Source organism: Diorhabda carinulata, chromosome 3 (assembly GCF_026250575.1).
Source record: "Diorhabda carinulata isolate Delta chromosome 3, icDioCari1.1, whole genome shotgun sequence".
NCBI classification, from domain to species: Eukaryota; Metazoa; Arthropoda; class Insecta; order Coleoptera; family Chrysomelidae; genus Diorhabda; species Diorhabda carinulata.
The window spans coordinates 16,886,740-16,910,845 of NC_079462.1; the positions used below are offsets into that span (position 1 = coordinate 16,886,740).

The 24,106-nt window shown below is 31.9% G+C and overlaps 2 protein-coding genes across 5 annotated transcripts in view; one reads left to right on the forward strand and one right to left on the reverse strand.

The window, feature by feature from the left end:
- Nucleotides 1-24,106, reverse strand: part of LOC130891672 (uncharacterized) — a 69,882-nt gene that overhangs the window by 12,202 nt on the left and 33,574 nt on the right. Inside the window, exon 1 of one of the 3 annotated variants that reach the window (XM_057796543.1) lies at nt 6,877-7,101. The exons of 1 other annotated variant lie outside the window; for it this stretch is intronic. In XM_057796543.1, coding sequence (XP_057652526.1) covers nt 6,877-6,888 — 12 coding nt within the window. In that variant the 5' untranslated portion in view covers nt 6,889-7,101. Of the gene's footprint in view, nt 1-1,669; nt 1,789-6,876; nt 7,102-24,106 lie in introns of those variants that run through there. One more of the 3 variants, XM_057796544.1, reaches the window with a different exon arrangement.
- LOC130891671 (protein PALS1) overlaps nt 11,568-24,106 on the forward strand; it is a 118,837-nt gene continuing 106,298 nt past the window's right edge. The window contains exons 1-2 of one of the 2 annotated variants that reach the window (XM_057796541.1): nt 11,568-12,041; nt 14,769-14,863. In XM_057796541.1, the coding sequence (XP_057652524.1) occupies nt 14,797-14,863 (67 nt within the window). In that variant the 5' untranslated portion in view covers nt 11,568-12,041; nt 14,769-14,796. The remainder of the gene's footprint in view (nt 12,042-14,768; nt 14,864-24,106) is intronic. The other variant, XM_057796540.1, reaches the window with a different exon arrangement.

Genomic DNA, 24,106 nt, shown 5'->3' on the forward strand with positions numbered 1-24,106 from the left:
CTTATCGCTACTACTTAACTAACTTATATATTCATATAAATTCTTCGGTTACTTGAAGTTCATTATTTTCCTAGAAAAAGAAAGATCTGACAACAATGTAAATACCGTCATAATACCGGCCGTTTTAGTCAAGTTTTATATACAATTTTTTATCTCGTATTTCTAATAATAATTGCAACAACTAAATCACCAGAATTTTTGTAGCTTTGATAAAGAAATGAGCAGTTTGAATTCAAACGTGGCCAAAAACTGCGACAACCAGAGATATTATCGAAAAAGTACTGGAGACAGTCGGATTAAGGTTAGAGAAATAAAAGGGGAGATCGGCATAATAAAAAAGTGCATTTGCCATATCCCGAATGAAGATTACGCATGCGTAAGCTATAAGCTATAAGTCGGATTTTTTCGACGATTCATAGCTGTAGACAAAATCTATATCCATCACTTTATTACTGAAAAGAAAGATTCGTCAAGATCTCATATCACCAATTTTTAGATGGATCACAACAAGTTTTTTCTATTCTATACAAAATTGACATCGAGTGGGGTGTGAACCACTACTACTTAGGGGGTAGCTTATGTCGCTGCCTCAGAACTAATAAATTTCCAAATTCAAGTTTTTGTTTATAATATTTATAAAAATGATATATTTTCAAGATGCAGTAACAGCTCAAATATTGAGAAATATTATAAAGAAAAAATTAGAATTTTTCAATTGTAATTTAAATGGGTTTTAATAGTAATATGATAATATTCCAATTCAATGATAACACGAACAAAACGTTACTAACTAGTGGGCCAGAATTCTCACGATTTTACAAACTTTCTAGTCGTGATGGGTCACTTCATCGGAGCTCAACGTGCATTCTACATAAAACATTATTACAAAAATTCGATTCGATCGAGGGTCAACAAGTTCGAAGCTACTGGTTCGACTCTCAATCAGAAGCCTACGAGACGCCCAAGACCAACAAGAGCAGAAGACACAATTCAACAAGTTAGAGCTTCAGTTCCACGTAATCCTGGTCTATTGACAAGCGATCAGCCGGGCTTGTGGTATCCAGAACATCTTTGCGTCGCATTTTGTCGAAAGATCTATTTCTTCAAAAATCAAGGATACATAGCCATGTTAAGGGATTTTTTCTGTCCACAACTGCAAAAATTCGAAGCCTACGATATGGTTTCAACAAGATGGAGTAGATGTCATACTTCTAATGCATCTTGGGCAGTCGTAAACCAGATGTTTGATGGGAAACTGATATCTCGTCGAGGTGACATTGCATGGCCGTCTAGAAGTCCGAATCTAACACTACCAGATTTTTTTATGCGGGGATACCTGAAAAATAGAGTCTACTCTAATAACCCAGCCACGTTTAATGACTTTAAGAACATCCGAGAAGAAATAGCAGCTATTCCCCGCGCAATGTGCCAGCGAGTTTTTACCAATTTGAGATCTAGATTCGAGGAATATTTGCAGCACGATAGTGCACACCTGGTGGATTTCCTTTTTAAGAAATGAATTTCTTAGATGTATATTTCAAAAGTATGTGGATTATATTTATTTTTTTTATTATTATTTTTTATAAATTCGCAAAGCATTCTGGCCCACCCATTTATTAATAATGTGCAAATAAAACTTGAAGAAAATATATATTCAAAAAAATCTTACATATTAAATAACTTGCAGTTAATTTGGGATCGTTTATAGATAGCAGCCGTCTATTGAAACGTTCTGAATCGTTTTGAGATTGGGATAGTCACGGGATTAGGTCCATAGACTATCTTCAATAAGATGAAATAATAACAAGAGAGTATTATACATCATTTCTTGACGGGGTAAAGGGATAAATTGCAAAAAAGCGTCTGGATTAAAGAAAACGAAGGTGCTTTTCCATTAGAACAACGCAGTTTCTCACACTCCGGTATCACTATAGCTAAAATTCATGAATTGCACTTCAAACTGGCTGACCACTATGGGAAACTTTCAGTGTAAACAATAGACTTTATATATGTATAACACCCCTTATATTTCAGTAGAATGTTGGTGCTACGCGTATTCATATTGATAACGTGCTGTTCCATTTCTTCACAAACCTACAGAAAATGGTTTTATTTTCATATCTTGAGTAAGTCTTTTGTTTGTGTTTATTTACCTTCTACCTTAGTATTTTTGTTGATACAGTTAAGTAATCCAAAACAACCCTCTTTACAGGGGCGCATCATCATCAATTACTTATTTATTATTATGAACTCTAACCTCATTAAGTTATCGTTGCTATAAATTTGTCTGTGTTTAGTCTCTTTGTCAGTTTTATAGATTCAACTTCATCCCCATTAAGGTATAGTCTTCAATTAGAAGTCTGCAAAACTAATACTTCGTTCATTCAATTTGATATTCGTCGAATTGAGTTATTTAATTATACTATTGATCACGATTTATTTTATGTTTTATATGTGGAATACAGTGTCCAAAGATATTCACGTGACATGTGGCTAGTGAAAATAGTTAATGATCTTATTCAGAATTTGACGTTCTCTTTAGTTTTGTGCAATATTGCGAAAGGTTTTTGAATTAATGATATGCTATTATACCATAACATTTAGTCGTTTTATACATCCATTTTATATTTAAATTGATATAATTTTTTCCGGAGTATCATACTCAATTATCAGACCATAACGTTATATACAGGTATAAACATAGTGCAGAACTTTTTCGAAAATCATTCATAAAGTTATAGGCATAGCCAAAAGGAAGTCAAAGAAGACAATTCTACTTAATTTCAACAATACTCAAAAACAGCAACATTTCAGGTCAAAGTCAATATCAACTAATAATTGATAACTAATAACAGTAAAGTGTGAGTACATAATTACGAAAACAGAAAGCTAACGTTCTTTTACCTTGGAAAGTTAAATCAATTAACAAAGACATTAAAGCTAGGCTATTAAAACAGAGGTCAAAGTTTATGTAATCAAATTCTACTATTCACCTCTGAAATCATTTCGAAATTCAATATTTCAAAAAAGAATTCTGCCGTTCATCAAAGGAGAAAACAACTACTTTCCTAGCTAATGCCTTATCTCAATATTAACATCCCCAATGGCTCGCAATTGCAAGGAGAGGTTGTAACTACTGACTACTTTCGATGTCATTTCGTTTCATCAGAGCAGTTTAACAACCCTCGTTCGGGCTCGAGATCCGAACTGAAGACAACGGCAAAGAGCGTCGCTATTTGGTAGATGGACTTAAACATTTCCCAGCGAATACTAAGTGGCGCCATCCTCACTTCCAACTGCGAACCACTGGTCAGGTAAAAATCTACTGTAGTCGTCGATAATGTAGATTCCGATGGTAAATGAGGTGTGTAAAATGTATCAAAATACATTGTTCTGATGAGATGTAATGACGTCGAAACTAGTTAGTAGTTACAAATCTCTCCTTGCAATTGCGAGCCATTGGGGATGTTCATATCGACAGAAGGGTCGATCGACATCACGCTCTTCAGAGTAATTGTAATTCAATATTCTTCGTGGTATTAGCCAGGCAAGTAGTTGTTTTCTCCTTTGAAAAACGGCGAAATTCATTTTGGAAATATCGAATTTTAAAATGATTTCAGAGGTGAATTAAAGAAATCCCGTATTTTGAGTTCTAAGTAGGAAATAACAGAGTTATATCATATATCGAAATATAACTACCATTAAATAGTTTATAGGTTTTCCAATAAGAGGTGTTATTTTGAACAGCCCGCTATTTCGGTAAATGTTACTTTTGAAGCTGTCATTTTTTGACATTTGACAAGTAGAAACTACGCCATTAATGAAAATGGAACGATACACGTTTCAACAACGCATTGAAATTATTAAAATTCACTATAAAAATGGTGAAAGTTTGGCAGAGACGGTTCGTAAAACTAAAACATTTTTGGGTCGACGTGAAGCACCTTCTCGGACCGCAATACAGAAATTGGTGGAAAAATTTGAGCTGTTGGGACAAGTTAGTGATGTGAAGAATAAAACCCGTGCACGTCGCTCAAGAACAATTAAAATATTGCTGCTGTAGCCCAAAGTGTTGAAGAAAATCCAGGTTTATCCATTCTTCGTCGTTCTTTGGAATTAGCCATTCTACAAACGTCATTACACCGTATTTCGCATAAAGACTTGGGCCTTAAGGCCTATAAAGTTCAGTTAACACAAGAACTCAAGCCGGCCGATCATCAACAACGTCGTGTCTTTGCTGATTGGGTCCTTGAAATGCATGAAAATGATCCGGAATTTCATCGAAAAATCATCTTAACTGATGAGAAAATCCTCTCCATCCTCAACGCGTGACTGTTTGGTGCGGTTTATGGTCGGTCTGGCGGTGTCATTGGACCTTACTTTTTCGAAAATGAGGCTGGAGCAACAGTTACGGAGAATGGATTGCGCTATCGAGAGATGATTAATGATTTTTTATGGCCGGAATTGGATGGTATTGATTTGGACAACGTTTACTTTCAATAAGACAGCACTACGTGCCACACAAGCAACGAAAACAACGATCTTTTACGGGAAACATTCCGGAGCGTGTTATCTCTCGAAGAGGTGATCCCAATTATTGGCTACCGAGATCTTGTGATTTAACACCTTGCGACTTTTTCCTTTGGGGCCACGTGAAAGATAAGGTCTACGCCAACAGTCCAGCTTTGATTCAAGACCTCAAAGATGGAATTCGTGAGGCTATCGAGGACACAGGGCAGCCGCTTTGCAATTTGGTTACGGAAAATTTCATGTAAAGGATATGGTCCTGTAAGCGCAGTCGTGGCGGCCATTTGGCTGATGTTGTGTTCCATTATTAACGGCATACCTTCCTCTTTATAATGAAATAAACATCCGATCATTTATCTCAAAAAATGGCATTTTTCTTTGAATATCAAAATAACACCTCTTATTGGAAAACCCCTTAAAACAAAACAAACTCAATCTGTTGAAAACAGATAATTCTAATTAAACTGTCCTTATAAAATCAGAAGATTATGATGAGAATAAAATAAAGAAACTAATGAATGATACGACAATTTAAAAAAAAATTAAGAGGACCCTACAAATTTCTAATTTGATTTTGGGAAGAACAAATTTTCATTCTACCAACAGATGCAAAGAAATTGAAAAATTATTATGCGGTACTCCCTAAAATATATGGTTTGCAAAACTGCAAAAATCTGATTATTTCTGCGACTCTATTATTGGAAAAATATTTTGAGGGACATTTTATACCAAAATAAATACTATATCAAAACACATGGAATTTTAAAGAAAAAATTCATGACGAACATGTATTTATTTCGTTAGATGTTGTTTCTTTATATACGAATATTCCTTTTACTATTTTGAAATATACGGGGTCTTTCAAAACGTTCGCATGCGAGTTATATCACTGCATAAAGCAAAAAAAAATCAATTAAAAATCTCCAAACAATCACATGCCTATAACGCGAAGTTCAAAAATGCGGCAGGTAGCTAAATACTTCTATGGTTCGATAGGAAACGTTCCACAAGCTTTGATTGGCTAAACCTTATTGTTAATTTTTGCGATTAATCTATGTGTTATAGACATGTGATTGTTTGGTGATTTTTCATCGATTTTTTTCGCTTTATGCAGTGATATAACTCACATGCGAATATTTTGAAAGAACCTGTATATTAATAGAATAATGGGACGAAATTGAAAGACACAGGGAATAAAAATTAGAAAATGATCCTGCCACACGTACCTATAGTATCTGTATCTTTGTGTCCGAATTCTTTCATTATAAACAATCCACAATAATTATCGCATCACTCTTTGTTTTTTAAACATTTTAAATGTGTAATGTAAAATGCCTGTTTTTCGAATTCTATTATTATTACGAATTAAAACACCAATAGATACGGTTTGTACGATTTTTAACAATTTTTGTGGTATTATGGTGGAATTTACATTGTTGTCAGATCTTTCCTATTTCTGGAAAAATAATGAACTTTGTTAAATCTAAATATGCCGTACCATTTAAGTTTTTCGGGATATTGCGTGTGGGATTCACGCATTCAACGAGGATTGTTACGTGACCAGCATCTGTAATTATGCCGATTTGTTTCCAATAATACAAAAAGTGGCATCAACGCAAAACATAACATCATTTAAATAATTTGGATCTTTTGATTGTAATATTTTTCCATCATTAGTTCTGCAAACTCTTCACGTCTATTAAAATCGTCATCTGACAACTCTGAAGCCAACGTTACTTTGTATGGATGGAATTTATTATCACGTATAATTATCGTTATTATTACAAAATATCAAGTTTCTTGGATATTTGTCTAGTACTCAAGTATGGATCGTCTTCTGATAGGACACAAATATCTAAAGATTGTTTTCAGTTGATGCACTTTTACTAATTTACTGATAGTATATATTGTTATGAGATTTCGGTTAGGATATTACAAGTTCCTTGTTGACAATTTATTGAAACATTTGTTATTGTAGCAGTCATAGCCACCTAATGTATTATTTTAACTTCGGCATTTAGTTATAGGGAACATTAGATAAAAAATTATAAGTATTTCTTAAGGATTTCAAAAAGAGACAAATATTCAAGGTGATCTATTTGAAATAAGACATAAGACAAGACTCTTGTACATAAGAATTTATAAAAATGGTACAAACCGTTTCCGAGATAAATGACATTACTTTCTGACATTTATAAAAGATTTTTATAAAAATTTCATTTCATAGTTTATCTAATTTATATCACATTTTTTTATTATGATTAATAATTTTAATTTTTGATAATGCTTATAGTCAGAATCGAAACGAAAGATAAAATAAAATCCAATAAGAGCTAGAATAGTACTCACCAATTTTTCCATATTTTTTCATGAACTTCCCACTTAATAGAACAAAACTTGTGTCTTTCTCCAATCAATTCCTAATTAAATGTACATTAAATATTGTATATTAATGTTAAGAAACCACCATAAAACGTTCAAGTTATTACTATCATTGTAGCCTCTTGCTTGACCTGGAAACTATAGACTGATGTCTAAGAACGGTGAAAGGAACTTCAGGTGTCTTACATTACCACCTCCAAAACAGTTATGTTGACAACAAATATTCAAACTTCATTATGTACTATAATAACATATACCTTAATTTTCACTTTAAGTTTATTTCCAATTGTTTAAATAAATAATTATGTACAAATCGTAATTATTAAATCATTAGGCATTAACAATAACATGTATTTCAGAATATACAGTGTGTAACATGAAATTTGGGTGTGAATTAAATCATATATTATAAGCTGAGAAATTATTTCTTCGAATTCAATCCCCATATGTACATGAAAATTAAAGAGAAATCTGTGCGTCACTCCGTACATAATAATTGAATAATTGTTGAAATTTTCAATTTTTTTTTATTTACGACATTATTGAAAAGCCAGTTTCATCCAGATATATTTCCGTTTTCTTCTAGACATTAAGACATATATATTTAATAAACTTGTAGCTAACACTGGTCGATAAAAAAATTTTTTGCATTAATACAAAAATGATATTGTGAAAAAATGGACCTATACAAACACGAAAATATGAAAAAAATTATTGTAACACGTAAGTTCACGTTTTTTAAATCGTATATATTGACAATATTTATGAAGGAATTTTTTATGACATTCGAGCATTAAGTTTTTCGTCAATCCAAATTAAATGTGAGGAGGAGCAGGAGGACATTTTTGGGATCTACAAGAGTTATAAACTTAAAATTTTGAGATCCCGGTTGAAACTCACTTCTTGCTTGACAATTTTTGTTGATCTACTGCCCGACTGTCCCATAGACAAAGAAAACAGAAACGTCTCGTTAACCCTCCCTGCAGTCCCATTAAAATTCCAATCTCCTTTAGGTCCTTCACATATATCTGCCACGTCTTATACTTGTTGTAGTTAATTTGAGTGGTGTAAACGCTTTAGTGATGACCGAGAGAGCACTGAAGATCACCAGCGCCCAGATTACCCTGTGATTGTTTCATTATTTTATTAAATATTATTTATTAAATATTAACTCCAATATTACATCTGTGATATTCTCAAAAAAATTACATAATTGAAAATATATTCAATCACTCACATGACTAACACCCAAAGAATACCAATTTTTTTGTATTTTTTCAACTTTTTTTTAGTCTTTTCCCTTTTGCTCACAAGTTGGAAAAGATTTTTTTAAAGTTGCAGTCATTGTTTTTTGGTTCGACGCTCGTTACTGTTGACAAGACAAAACATCGAATTTTAAAGTATTTTTTTTATTTTTTAATTGTTATGAAGGAAAAATTTGAAGCAAGACATAAGATAACTCCGGAAATATTGACCAAAATCAACCAAAAAATTTTACACGAGGAATTACTTTTCTTCTTCTTCAACGTATAGTAGGCCTTAGACCTGTAGTTTCCAACTTGTCATCCTTTAGATGTTGATGTCCATGAATCCATCCATATTGTTGGAAGTCTTCCTAAAGGTTATCGTGTCCCTGGTTTACTGTCTCGTGCGATCTTTTTCTGGTTATCCTGTCCCAGTGTTCGTTTCAAGCTCTTCTACGCTTACGTCCCCATTCGTATCTAATGTCTGCATTTCTCTTTCTGTCTCTTAGTGTGTACCCGCATATTTTAATTTCTGTCGTTCAAACGATGTTTCTAGTTCTTTTGTTGTCCGCTATAGCAAATGTCAATATGGGTCTAATGCAGGTTTTGTATATTTTAACTTTCGCCATTTTGTTCATACTGGTATTATTCCAGATAATGTCCCGGAGTGCGCTTGATATTCGGCTGGCTTTGTTTGCTTGTCCTTTTACTTCATTTATTCTGTTCTGGTCTGCGCTGATTTGTGTGTGGTTTGCATGTCATCGGTATAACAAATTATTTTTATTGCGCCCTTTGTAAGTGAATATCCTCTTGTTGTATTCTAGACATGATTTATTATTTCGTCCATTATTAGGTTGAAAATTTGATAGCTTAATGATTCTTCCTGTCGGATACCCGTTGGTGTATTTCCTCTGCCAGGTTTTGGTTAACTAATATGTGAGTGGATGGTTGAAACGGTGAAAAACTTTTTTACATCACTTCAAAGACTTACGATCCATGTCATAAATACCAATCAACTGGTCAGAAAGATCAAGACAATTTCAGGACAAGGAATTTCCTTTTTATTGCCATCTTTTCCTTTTCTCTTCACAAAGGTCATATCATTTCCAAGACAATTTGAAAGCAGCGTTACTTCTCTTGTGTCTTTCCACAAAACCGCCGTACTACCAAATTAATTATGGACAAATTCAGCTTCACCCCTGTTTCTTTTCTTTTTTTCGAATTTAGGCATGTTTCTGCGATTGCCAATCACTGTGCCAACACAAGCAAATGGAGAGTTGTTTATTATTTATTCTCCAAGAGTGGATTCGGTATCTCTGTTGGCATCCTTTCCACAGTAAATATAATAAATGTGCCTGTTTTGGAATCACAGCGTTCCCATATTTTTATTCCTCGCTTTCTAGGTTTCAAAAGGAAGTACTATTTCAGAGAGCTCTTGCCCTTGAACTTAGCCATGGCTTCATCAATAGTTTGGAAAGTGCTCTCACTCCTTGTTTTTTGAAATCTTTCTTTCAAACAATCAACCACTAGTTCAATTTAGTACAGTTTAGTCGCGTTCTCGTTTTTTTCAGGATGGTTGAAGTACATCTTCGAGGACAAAAGTTGGAACCTATTTCTGGATATGGCATGTTTGATTGCAGTGTTTCCCATTAAATAATTAGTAGGCCAATAATATTGAAATGTGGAAACCCTAAGGACATAATGAAGTGGCATCCCAGTACAATAATTATCTCGTGCTGACCGGTTAGAACAGCCTTTTGCTTTATATCTTTATTGAGTATATTCAATCTTTCATTGTTTGTTGTGCAATCCATGAAAAAAGATTTGGAAACATCTTGAGAAATACATCAAGCTCAGTTAATCCGCTGTTCAGATCAGCCAGAATGCTGCATGGCTTAGCACTAGGGACATTCTTTCTTGTAGTGAATTGCGTGTGTAGTTTCTTCCAAGTGTCCGAAGAAACAAGTGGGTAGGCAGCTTCTACCTCATTGTCTTAACTAATATTCTCTAATTCTTCATTGTTTTCCAAGATGATTTGCTCCTAGAAATTCTGTAGACACATTCGACTCCCCATTATCTTCTGACTCATCAGGTTCAAATTCTGAACCGCTATTTTCATAAGGGTCCTCAATATCAGACAAATGTTCAACCATATACTGTAATTCAGCCTGACTCAGTTTTCTTTTTCTGCAAAAAATAAACTCAAAATTACCAATGGGACAAAAAGATCCCAAAAAATATAACCAATGGGACGTATATGTCCCAAAACAAAATTATCATTTTTTTGTGACCAACTGAGTGGAGTTTGCAGCTAACAGGTGGCGATTTTATTTCTGGATATACTATATTTCTCACCTGGACATTATTTGCAAACAGTTACAGCGACAAATCACTCGAATAATCAGAAAACTTGATAATATTTGAGAACTTCGTCTACTCTCGTGCACGCACCAATAAAATGCGTGCCTAACCCTATTTTTAACATATGTTTATTCGTAGATACGGTTGTAAACTACCAGAGGGACTTATTCGATTCAGTTTAGCACGTCTCAATTTCCCTCTAGTAATTTTTGAATATGTGGCGGGACGTATATGACCCATTGGGAGTGAAAGGGTTAAACCCAAATTTTGTCGTTTTATGAAGGCAGTTTTCCATGTTTCGAAATATCAGTTTTTCTTCAATTTGTAGCATCGTTCGAATCATACTATACATTGCCTACACAATGGGCTTCTTTTGTCTGGTTTGTGCTCCAAAATATACTAAGAGTACGCTTTCGGAACTGGTATTCTTCAACTTTTTTCCGTCGCACCACTTCCTATATAATTCAATAGCTTTTAGGTCGCGAGGTTTATTTTTTCTGGCACCAACTGGTTTGCTGCTTCATCAGGAGCCAGTGGTTTTCCAGGAGGGGTACAATTCATCAATTCTTCATCGGAGGATATTTTTTTTAATTTATCATCCGCGAAATAAACATCCATTCGACTTTATCTAATATTTCTTAGTTGTTTATCGCATTGCAACAGTAACAAGTAGCTGCTTGATTATTCTGAGAAAAAAAATTACCAGGAGGTAATTTTATGTTAAATGTAATATTTTAGGTATGTTCAGAACGAAACAAAGATTTATTTTGATCGAAATATGATGGTTGTAAATAAAATATAGGAGAGTTTATCAAGCTTCTATAAGATAGATTCACAAAATAGTGATTTTAAATTATACTTATCATTAAGAAACAATTAACTTAGTAGTGAAATTTGATTCAAAGTGCATGGTTATAAGTGATATCATATGGGTTGAACCTGTCCTGTAGGTGGGGAATTAGGGCAAACAAGGAAGAAGGGCCAGGGCGCGCGATTAGTTGAAGCAGAGAGTGAAAATTGTAAAACGCGGGCGCTAGACAAAATCGACATGCCACAGCCACACAGCATCCCCGTGAGGACTTATTGATCACGAAAAGGAGCACACACTCCACACCCGTGCTTTTCGTTCTCTTTCGGAAAATGTCTCCATCAGAAACGGGTCGACTGTCGAAATTCTCGAAAAATCGGACATAACCGATCCCAAAAATTATGTGACATCGAAAATGGCGACTTCCAGTGACGGAACGGCTACAAAAAGACTTTTCGAATGGTGGAAAACCTACCTTCGTTCGGACTATAACAAATATCGAAACGTTGTTCTGTGTACCTGATTGAATCGTTGAGTTTTTTCAATTTTATTACATATTTATCATTTAACATCAGTTTTTTTCTGTATCTAGGCCACATTTTTATCAAATTATACGCACAAACTAACATTATCGTCAACATTCAGTAAATATTATTAGGAATATTTTTGTGATATGTGATATAACTAAACTTTACTTCATCGGTATTATTCATAAATCGGTAAGTATTTGAATTTAAAATAATTTGTCACCTAATTCAACTATATAATCTTGTGAATGACTGAAGTTCGTTTTTATCATGTATTAATAGAAATAAAAGTTCTGCTTTGTACGCAGTTTAACTACGCCCAGTAGCAAAAAAATTAAGACTTTCTCGATATCAGTGTCATGTATCAACCGATTTTCGAATCTGTATTCTTACTCTAATTTCTTATCATATGTTGGTCAATTGAAATTCTTATAGAGAATTAATTACCCAACATAATTTACAATGTACAAAATTGGGACAATATTTCCCGTTTAATATTCCTTTTTTCGAATATAATTTAATATACAGAGTGAGTTTTATGTGTTGAACGCCTCAATTATCCAGGAAACCACATTTTTATAAATTTTTGAGAACTAGAGTTTTTTTATACGGCCGGTATCTTGAAGGTATCAACATTGTTGTCAGATATTTCCTTGTTCCGGAAAAATAATGAACTTTGTTATTTTAAATAGATCATCCTATATATTTTACTCTTTTTGAAGTCCTTAAGAAATACTTATTATTTTTCATCTAATGTTTCTTAATAAAATACCATAATTTCGGAGTTATAGCTAGAAAGCGTAGAAGTGAACAAGAAACGAGTAATATATCTAATAATAATTTATATCCTAACCGAAATCCCATGACAAGATCTATTGTCAGTAAATCACTGGCTCAGTAAGAGATTTAACTAAATCAGGGAGCAAAAAAATTGCATCAATTGAAAACAAATCTTTAGATGTTTGAATATCTAGGGAATTTGATATTTTGCAATAATAATGAAAATTATTATTAATAAATTCCATCCATACAAAGTATTTTTGGTTCAAGAGTTGTCAGATGACGATTTTGATAGACGTGAAGAGTTTGCAGATCTAATGATGGAAAAGGATCAAAACAATTTAAATTTTTGCGATGTTTGTTGCAATAAAGTTATGTTTTGCGATGACGCCACTTTTTGTATTAATAATCGTAGATACTGGCCACGTAACAATCCTCTTTAAATGCGTGAATCCCACACCCAATAAACCGAAAAACTGAATGTATGGGCTTGGTTTTATTGAATGGCCGCTTCGATCACCCGACATCAATCCTTTAGACTTTAGACTATTTCCTATGGGGTCACTTGAAAAACATCGTTTATAAAACAAAACCTGCTAATATTCAGGAATTGAAATATAGGATTACCACAGAGATAAGAAAAATTAAGCTTTCAGGGTTATTGCAAAATGTATTGCAAATTTTTAAAAATCGCAAGGCGTATTGAAGTGAATGGACAATATTTTTAGCATCTGCTGTTCTGGATTATTATTTAATACATTCAACGATCTACCTACCTAGACCGATATACGGTTCGTTTTTTGGTTAAAAAATGGATTGATTATCTTAAAACTAAAATATATTATTATTATCAGTTTTGAACATCAAATTGTTTATCTATCAGTTGAATTTTTGTAAAATACATTATTTTATTTATATTACTAGGTGAAAATCTCTTTGTCTTCATATTTATTCCTCATTATTAGATAACGCGATGCAAACTTCATAGTAACAAGTAAAGCAATAGTGGCACAACACAAATTGAACGGTACATTCTGATGTCCAAAATAACTCAAGTTTAATTAAAAATCTCAGTACAACAGTGCATAGGGAAAAAGTAACAGCCCTTTGAGTGAGCACATGTGGAATGATTTTTTTCTGAAAGGCGTGTCGATAACCATGATAGGTTTACCTGAAGGCCCCTTGAAATGCAATACAACGCAATACAATGCAATACAACGTACAATGCAATGCAAGACGCAATATATCTAGGTATTAGTAATTATTGGAGATATGAATGCAAAAATAGGAAACGAAGACTACTTAAGTAGTGTGGAAGGAAAACACACCCTACACGAAACAACTAACGATAATGAAGGGCGAATATGTGGTCTAGTCGCAGAACTCAAAATGTATATTAGTAGCACTAGCTTTAAACCTAAGAAACAACATAAAATTACGTGGATGATACCAAACCAAGGGAAACCAAATAGATCACGTATTAATATCAAAAAGGAGATCAAAAATGACAAGATGTAAGATCATTCAGAGGAACAGGTGTTGAGACTGATCATCACTTAGTAATAATCAAAATTAAATTAAGATTGGTGAATATAAAGGCTTACCACCCACAAGAAATACAGGATCAAAACAGCTCAATTTGAGCTGCTACAATTCTCAATAGAATGTATAGCTCTGTATGTATGTATGTTCCGACTAAGTGAAACAAATAGTGTATCGTTCTCTCCCTCCTCCAAACGCTTCAGTTAGTTTTGCGCATCTTTTGCGCGCATTAAGCATGCGCAGTATAGATAAAGTGTCTCGAACGAGAGAGAAAATGAATATTTTCGGACGTTTTTTACATATAAGGTTACAGTATAATTAGGTTCTAGTTCAGTATTAATTTGAATGTTCCGAAAATTTGAGTTAATTATTCGACATATCATTATTATTAATTCAAAACAATATTGATGGAGTTATTGCTTGATTGATATTTCCATCGAGATGTGACACTTTCTCATCATGATACATGACATGCAGTTGTTTAAAAAACCTCAAATATTTCCATAGAAGCATTAAAATCGTATAACAGTGGGAATCAATATAAATAATAAATCTCAAAAGTATATATATTTGTAATGAAATAATTATTTGTTTCAGCGGCATTCAACTCACCGTCGTTCAAAACATGGTGGATTTAGGTGGATACATAATAATTATGTTTGAAAGCAAAGACAGGAGAACTAAATTATATGGTAAGTATAATTGTACTACTCACACTGGCAAAATGAAATTCTTAATCTTGGATTTATCATAAATCTCTATTATAAAGGATTCATAAGAAATCCGTTACACCATTTTGGTAAAACTTCTGTAATCATATTTGGCACACATCAATATTTAGAACACAAATCGAGAAAATGGTAAAATTTTGTCTAATAATCATGCAGGAACGTCCTCACAACCTTGCCAAATTTATGAACGATACTATTGAGAATAACTTGTTATTTGTTATGTTTTTCTGTTATCTGGTGTTCGTTGTAATTTGAATTCGATACAATTTATCATTCTTGTTAAAATACTTTACCATTTATATATTATACACGGTGCAATATTCAATACGAATCCTTGAATTGATTTTTCCAATCGAGGAATTTCTAAGTTTAGCAATCGAATGCTTGATAGTAGTGTACTGCATCGTGGAAAAATCCAAAAAATCAAATTAGCTGTCTAAACACTATATACAATTAAAATTTATGGTAAAAAAAAATTAAAATGCAAATTAAAAAAGGAGAGGAGTTGACACTTTTTAGTAGCCACATGATATCCTCCCCGAGGGACTCTACTTATGGCAGAAATATGTAAAGTTCCTCATAACTCACCTTGTATATCCCAAGCTTTCGAATACTTATCCATTCATCATCAGAGAAACAATTAATTGACGATTGAAGTTGAATGTTCATTGGTTAGGTTATGAAGTACATTAAATTTTCATAGGTTAGGTAAGATTAGTTAGGTTTTATTTACGTTGAATTTATTTTTCTAAAATCTTTTCTAAAAGATTAGTAAGGTTATTTAGATGAGTTTTTTCTATTAAAGCACATATAATCATTTCGAGCAGTATAACACACGTTTTTTTTGTAGTTATTCTCAGCTGTCAAAACTTTGGCTTATTTATAATTCATAGAATGATCTCAGAAAAAACTTGTGATGCTAACGAGCATCGATGGTTATGTAGCTTGCTATATATCACTTTTGTGATAGGTTATCCGATTGGTGAGTGACCTCTCAGACTGACCAATGTTTTATCAAAATTTACACAAGAAACTTCACAAACTGTAAATTGTTAGTTGGTGTTTCATCTATTATTTTAGTAAAAATAGGTGAAAATCTTGAGAACCAACTTGGTTTCGTATACCACCAAGAAAATTAATATCATTTGTACCTTAAGAAACTGCATCTATGAGATAAATATATATTAATCAGGAATTTCCATATTTTCATTTTCTCCTTAAAATCCTTGGTTGTTTGGTGTAAAATGTTTTCCAAAATATCTTTCAAATATTTAGTTAAGTTTAAATAATCGATATAATTGATCGCAGAGGTATGTCATATTTGCAAAGTTCGGTATACCATTTATTTTAGGGAGTACCGCATTATAATTTTTCAATTTCTTCCATCTGTTGATGGAATAAAACTTTGTTCTTTCCAAAATCAAATTAGACCGTTCTTTGTTGTTGATAAAAATTCGTAGGGTCCCCTTCAATTTTTTGTAAGTTGTCGTATCATTCAATAATTTCTTCATTTTATTCTTAACATAATCTTTGATTTCATGATAAGTTTTATTAGATTTATCTGCTTTCAAAATTTTCAGATGTTTGTTTTGTTTTAATTATTTGGTGGTAGTTATATTTCGAGATTTAAATAATTCTGTTGTTTTTTGTTTTTCAACTTATATTTAAAATTAGTGTTAATAATATAAAGTATCGCATATCATTTTATTTTTAGTTTCGTTATTTAGATGAATGGTGCTATATTCAATATTGCATTAGATATTTGTCACAAGTAATTCTTTGTCATATATATTTTGTACCAAATTGGGACCTAAAGATAAAGTTTCATTCAAAATATTAACATCAAAATTTAGAACACAAGTACAAGGACTTTCACAACTACTTGAAAATCGTTAACCAATAAATCTTGAGATAACTTGAGTCTGCTAACATCATCAGCGACCATCAATAAAACTTTAGTGAACATAAATAAACCAGGGGTCTCGAGGCCTATGTCATCAACGTATGGACTGCAGCTATACTGGACATATCGAAGGCTTTTGACAGAGTTTGGCAAGCCAATCTTCTAAATAATTTGAGATCGTTTTCACTTATGAACTGGCTTATCAGCTTTCTCAACGACCGATCCATCCAGACAAAACTGCGAACCCGATTTTTAGCATTGCCGACGATAGCCCACTGGTGTCGTCGTTCAAATCAATCGTCCCAATAAACTTCCATCCATAGAAAAAAACAGATCACCACCATCAATACCAATCTTGAAAACATTCTAAAGTGGGATGATTGAGTTTAATGCAGCAAAGACCCAGACTGTAGCTCATTATTTGGTGTCGTGGTTGGGAGTAATAAATCCTGGCATAGTTACGTAACCGAATTACCTAAGGCAGCTTCACAACATACTTGGAGCCATCTTTAAGATCTAACAGCTATAAATCTAGCAACAGCTTCTAATCCATTACAAGGCCCAAATTAGTCCATTTTTGGAGTATTACTAGCACATTTGGAACTCGGCTTTCAAGCATACCCTAAAAATGCTCGACTCAATACAGAACAATTCAACTTATAGGCGATCTAGAGTTGACCAGAAACTTGAGCAATTTGAAGCATAGAGGAATTATCACCGACCTAGCCTTTTTCTACCGATACTTCCACGGCAGATGCTCTCCCGAGTTGTCCAATAAAATCCCACCTATTCATCAGGACTTTTTCCTTTGGAAAAATGCAAGTTTCTGGAATCAGCTACCAAGGCGTAACTTTCTCGAGCACTAACACCTACAGAAGTTCAAGATCAATATCCACAGGCATCTCCACTCCGCAGGCATCACTTAAACTTAAATATTTTTTTAATCAATTCAATAATTTATTTTTTTTATGATATAGGAAAATGTTTTTTGTTTTTTAAACGCTGTCGAATCTTTGTGAATCCACACAAGACTCTCCTGGTGGGTAGGAAGAAAAAGTAATTTAAATTTAAAACATTGCTACCCTTGAAGAACTTTGATCATCGAATGCGCCTTGCAGCCTTTGAAGACTTTGTCAGACAAAGCTTTTTACTTCAGGATCTCAAAATATACAGATTGGAATAGCTCTCCTATAAGATCCGATAGATGATTAAATTTAGGAATGGGAGTTTAATAATTTTTTGGAAAATATTAAATGTTCACAAAATTCATTTAAACAAACCCCATATTTGATTTATTGGGACTACTTAAAAAATATTAATAATAGTTTACTTAATACATATTATTTGAAAAAAAGATGTTGATATTAAACGAATAACATATCAATAAGCTCAACAACGTTTGTTTTATTAATAGTATCATTGTATAAAGAATAGGATGATAGTAGGTTAACCTTATGAAGATATCATTTGACGAGGTGAACGCCACCAATAGATGGCAGTGGAGAGTTGGCGTCCACAGCACGTCTTTTCTTACTGTACGTAGCTTGAATTAAGTGTTTTCTTAGCTTTGGTTGCTGAATTACCCCAATAACAGATGACGCCAAACTTATTTAAAATATTATATTCAACACTTAAGCTGTGTTGTAAAGTTTCTTATTTTGGGTGCCTATAGCAAAGTTGCAATTTTAGTTCATTATTGTATTGTGTTCGTTGTGTTATTGTTGAGTTTCGTTGGTTGTGCATTTGGATTATTTTTTTATTTGAGAATCTTTGAACTTGGATATATATTTCATTTTTAAGGTAAGTGGATATTATTACAATTAATATACATCACTACTCTCTTAGTTAATATATTCAAATTATAAGAGGCGCTAGATGTATTAATGCCACAGCTTACAATTTCGAAAAAAAAACTGTTTATTTAGCGAACTACTTACTAAAATGTATTTATATAACAAATAATCACTTTTTCTTTTCAATTTTTTAGAAATGGCTGGAAATTAGTGTGTTTATTTCAAGTGTGGATTAAGTAAGAGATCAGATCCTACAATTAAAATGTACCGATTGATGAGAATGAACCTACCAGATGTCAAAAATGGATCATACAGTCGGGTGAGTTACTTTTAAGACAATTATTTTTCATGAAGGAATAAAAAATAGTGAATGTGAATAAATGACTGTTTACAAATGTTCAATACTAAACATAAGTAGGTATTTAATTATAGACAAATAAAAGATAATTCGTCCAATAGTTTTTTCTGATAATGAGTTTATTTGTATTATGGTCGCATTGCATATTATACAAGTACAATGATTTACTACAAATTGCAAATCCATTCAATCTTATAACTTAGCCACCTTTATAGTAAAGACAAACAGAATAGACTAAAACATTTTTGAAAATATTTCAATCTTATACATAAACTCAACTAACCGAATTCAAAGGACGGAACTTTAATATTTCACAAAAATTGAAATAATATTTTTTGTGTTTATTAACTAAGCACGTAATAATAAAGTAGTGTGTCTATGTGTTTATATTTGGAAATTATCATGTTAATGAGGCAAAAATTTCACCTGTTTAAATGTATATACTGTTTTTTTATCACATATTATAATATGGTTATAATACTATATTCTTTGCCATAACAGATTGACAAAATAGTAACAATTAGGGAGAAAATTATAATACTAGTAAGTACCCGATTTGATGACCATACATACATACTTGGTTCAGATAAGTAGACCTTTTGCCTGCTTTTATTATATCATTAAACAAACAGATGTTTTTGTAAGCATTTATGGTTTCATTGTTAATTATAATTTCTGAAAGTTGAAGGTAGCAGCAAGCTCCTCAAGTACATTTTTCCAGTCACACAATATGAATGAATTTATCATCCCAACAAATATTGATGTTAGTTATTTATTTCACGATTTACCTATTCATAACTTACTACAGTGATAATAGAAACAGCCTTTTTAAAACTCTAGAACAAATTAATTATTTTTAAAAAATGTTACGTATAAAATATCCTGGAGAAGAGCAATTAATATTTTCAACTGTAGTAGTTGGTGTCTTTTTTGTAACGTTAAAAATATATTAAATATGACGCCTTGGATATATTTTTTAATGGTATATATTTTTTGTATTGCGCTTTAATAGGTTAAAATTTCAAAAATATATGACTCATGCGTGATTTACCTATAACAGATTTGTGAATAAAATCATTTTGTTAAATTAGTACCAGTAGTAATATAAATATATTTAACTCAACAATGAGCTCAGTTTTAACATTTCTGTATTATTTTGTGGTCAATCCAAATAGTATAAATAGATAATACAATAAATAATATATTCGATTATTGTAACTTTTGGCTCTCCAATGTGAAACCATGACTGGTCCTGGGTTAGTTGGTACACTTATCGGTAAGGATGTGGACATTGTATAAATATCTTTATACAATGATAAAACTGACAAAACGATTATATAAGAAGGTATTTTAGTAGTAGTTGATAGGACAATTTTTTTTTCTTTATTAGAAAGAGTTTTTTTATTTATTGGTCTTATCCAAATTTTCGCATTGATCTGTAACTTTCAATTGTGGATTGTGGTTTGATTTCCAATATTCAACAACAAAAAGAATAATGAATGACCAATAATAATCAACGTTTTTATTTATAGTAGGTGTTTCAATAGTAAATGTGACCCAAGAATATCTAGAGGTCATCGCAAGAAGATTCTACTTGTACTACATTTTTGGGGTTTTACAGTCTTCTTAACGGAGATTCAGGTTGTTTAGTGGATTTTGTCCATTTCTTTCTGTGGTCAAAATTAAGAGCTACTTTGTATATATTTTCTTGATTACACATAATCCAAATGGGTCAGGTACTGGTTATAAAAAAAAAATAATTTCCAGAAAACAAAAATATTAGAATGTGAATAATGTTCCGAAGCAATATTATCATACTTTTTAACATTTTGAGAACTTGAAAAAGTTTTAAAATTACAATGAATTTACTCAATTTGTTGGCCATTCGAATTTCCCACTAACAATGCTGTAGTTGTAAAATGCACAAGGAATATATACAGGACCGTACTACTTGTAGTTTCTGATAATTTTTTCAAACGCTCAGTCTATAATTATTATAATTTTATATCAACAATGTCATAAAAAGTGTAGTTATTATTGTTACTTTATTTAATATTTTTGTTCGATATTTTCTAATAAATTCATTTACCAAAAACTTGTGTTTTATTTAGTTATCTAATATGAAGGATGCAATTACCTCAGAGCAAAAATTCGTGATTCCTGACGTTTATGCCAAAATCTAAAATTTTTTTTATTTACATTCATTTATTTGAATTGATTCATAATGTACTTCATAACTTCACATTTTATTGAAAATACAAAATTTTAACTCATCCCACTCTATTTATATTGAAATCCGTCTGTTTATAATTTACTGAAAGTCCAAGCATTAGGTAATAATGCCATAAGATGTTTATTGCCTGACCGACCTCTGACCTGTTAAAAACTTCATGCTAAAAAATGATCATCTAGGTATCTGTAGAATTATAAGCAACAAATAGATTTATTAAGTTCCCAATATCGACGACGACATTTCTTCAAGAAAGGACATATTGCACAATTGAAGAATTCTACAATGTCATTAATTAAATTATTAGTATGATATGGTATTATGATACATTTAGCATATTTTATCTCGTTACGTTTAAAATATTAGTATAGTTAGAACTTTTTACAAGCTATTGTTTTTGGTTTTATCAAATATATTAATATAGTAAGAAAGCGGAACAAAAATATTTTTCCCAGGAAGAAAGGGGAAAATGGATAAATCACATAAATCAACTGAAAGTTGAAAAAAAAACATACAAAATAGCCTCTTCAAAATATCATCAAAATATGAATGTTTCAAAAATACATTCATGATCGAGGTTCTGAAATCGCAACTGAGATAAGTTTATTATCGGTTCAAGATGAATACATGCTATAACATGATATTTCAAAATACGCCCTTGTAAGGATTCCTATCGAATAGGTAATTTGTGTCACTTTCGTAATAAAAAGTAAAATCGGCAACAATGTACTGTCGGTTCGAATTTCGAAGATAAAGAAAACTTCACATTTAGTTGGGATCTTTCCAAAAAATTTAGTTATTGAAAGTAGTGCTGCTTATTTCAGATGGCACTAAGCTACAGGTCATTTTTATGAAGAACGAGCGTAAAAGTAACTAGATGGCCTACAAAATTGCCTCAAATGGTTTTAATATTGTCACTGTTCTAGTATCCTATTCTTTATACAATGATAATATCATATAATTTCATATTCTTGTATTATTGAAATAATATAGAACTATAAGTTATTATTATAAATTATAAATTTGGAATTCACCTTAAAAAAATGTGATTCATCAAAATAAAGGAATATACAGTTTACACCACCACAACACTCACAATTACACTGTCTGACGCGCGCTTCGATAAGCAAGTTATCATCTTTAGAGACTAAACAATTTACCTTCAGTCTATGAAGTCGATAACTTGGTTATCGAAACGTGCGTTAGACAGTGTGATTGTGAATGTTGGTGTAGTGATGTAAACAGTGTATTCCATATGAATATCTCCAACGGTTCCAGAAATTCCAACTTCCAAATATTGGGATGTTTCATAATATAATATAGAAGCGAAGTCTACGCGATCGGTGTTTGATATAAAGGACCGTACATTTTTTAAGTATAATAAAGTATGGGTATATTTGTAACAGATGGAAGAAATACAAAGAAGCAAACATACAAAAATATATGCAGGGTGTCCCACGATGAGTTAAAACTATCTGTATATGGCAAAATAGTTATAGTTAAATTTCTAGGTTTGAGTTTTCGGATACGATCTTTTTAACTAAAATATTTTCAAAGATAGTCGACTGTAACTTCGTTATTTTAAATAGAACCCCCTATATATTAATACATTTCTGAAATTTTCGTAAAATTTTAGTATACTTTTGCAGAACCTTATAAATTTTTTTTACGAAGACACCCTTAAAGATATGAAAATTGTTTCTGTTCGGTTACTTTTAGCAAGGTCAGACGTATGTGAATCTATGTTGAAAAATTTTTCATTTTATACAGGGTGTGTATAAAAAGTGTTCAAAATTTAACCTCATTAATATCAAATTTCTTTATTTGTTTAAATAGAACCACCCGGTTTTTTCTATTTTAATACATTCAGGGGTAAAAAATAAGGCAAAAAAAATTTACAGAAAACATCTAATATCTGATAACGTTAAGGTTTAGGTATAGGAAATATACATGAATTTGCCTTATTTTTTACCCTTGAATGCATTAAAATAGAAAAAACCGGTGGTTTTATTTAAACAAATAAAGAAATTGGATATTTATGAAGTTAAACTTCAAACACTTTTTATACACACCCTGTGAAAATGAAAAATTTTTTAACATAAATTCAAATACTTCTGACCTTGCTAAAAGCAACCGAACGGTAACCATTTTTATACCTTTAAAGCAGTGGTCTTCAAACTTTTTGAACTTAAGGGCCAAAATTTCTTTAGTATAGTTGTGCGGGCCGCAGTATAATAAAAAGATACATATATATATATATATATATATATATATATATATATATATATAAATAATAATTTTTATTTATTTAGAAACACATTCAAATTTAATCAGTGGGATATTTGACATTGTTTGTTCTTAACTAATTCATCAATATCTGCCCCAATAGCCGTTGTTGCAATTCTCAAACTATTTTCAAAATGAACATCGGTAATTCTCGTACTTGTTTTGGATTTCACAATCTTCATTTGAGAGAATTCTGCTCGCATAAATATGTGGTTCCAACAAGTGATGTCATTTTCAGTGCATGGTCTCTCATTTTCGGATAGTTGGAAAAAGACAAGTATTTTGAATAAAACTCAATCAGACCATCAGAATTAAATTTATCCTTTAAAACAGAATTAGACTGCAACTCGTATCAATTCCATTTGTATTTCTTCAGGTACATCTTCCACAGAAACACTGAATGGTCGTGCGAATAAATTTAGGCATTTCTCATTTTTGCGAAAATCGATTAAACGTGAGTCGATTTCTGTTTTCAGATCTCGAAGCGCAGAAATATATTTATCCATGTCTGAAATCTGACAAGACGACAAATGAGGAAAATGTGTAGTAATATTTTTTTTTTGATTGATTCATAAGTCAACCTTCACTTCAAACGTTTTAAAATTATCAAAAAATTCATGAACCATATTATTTT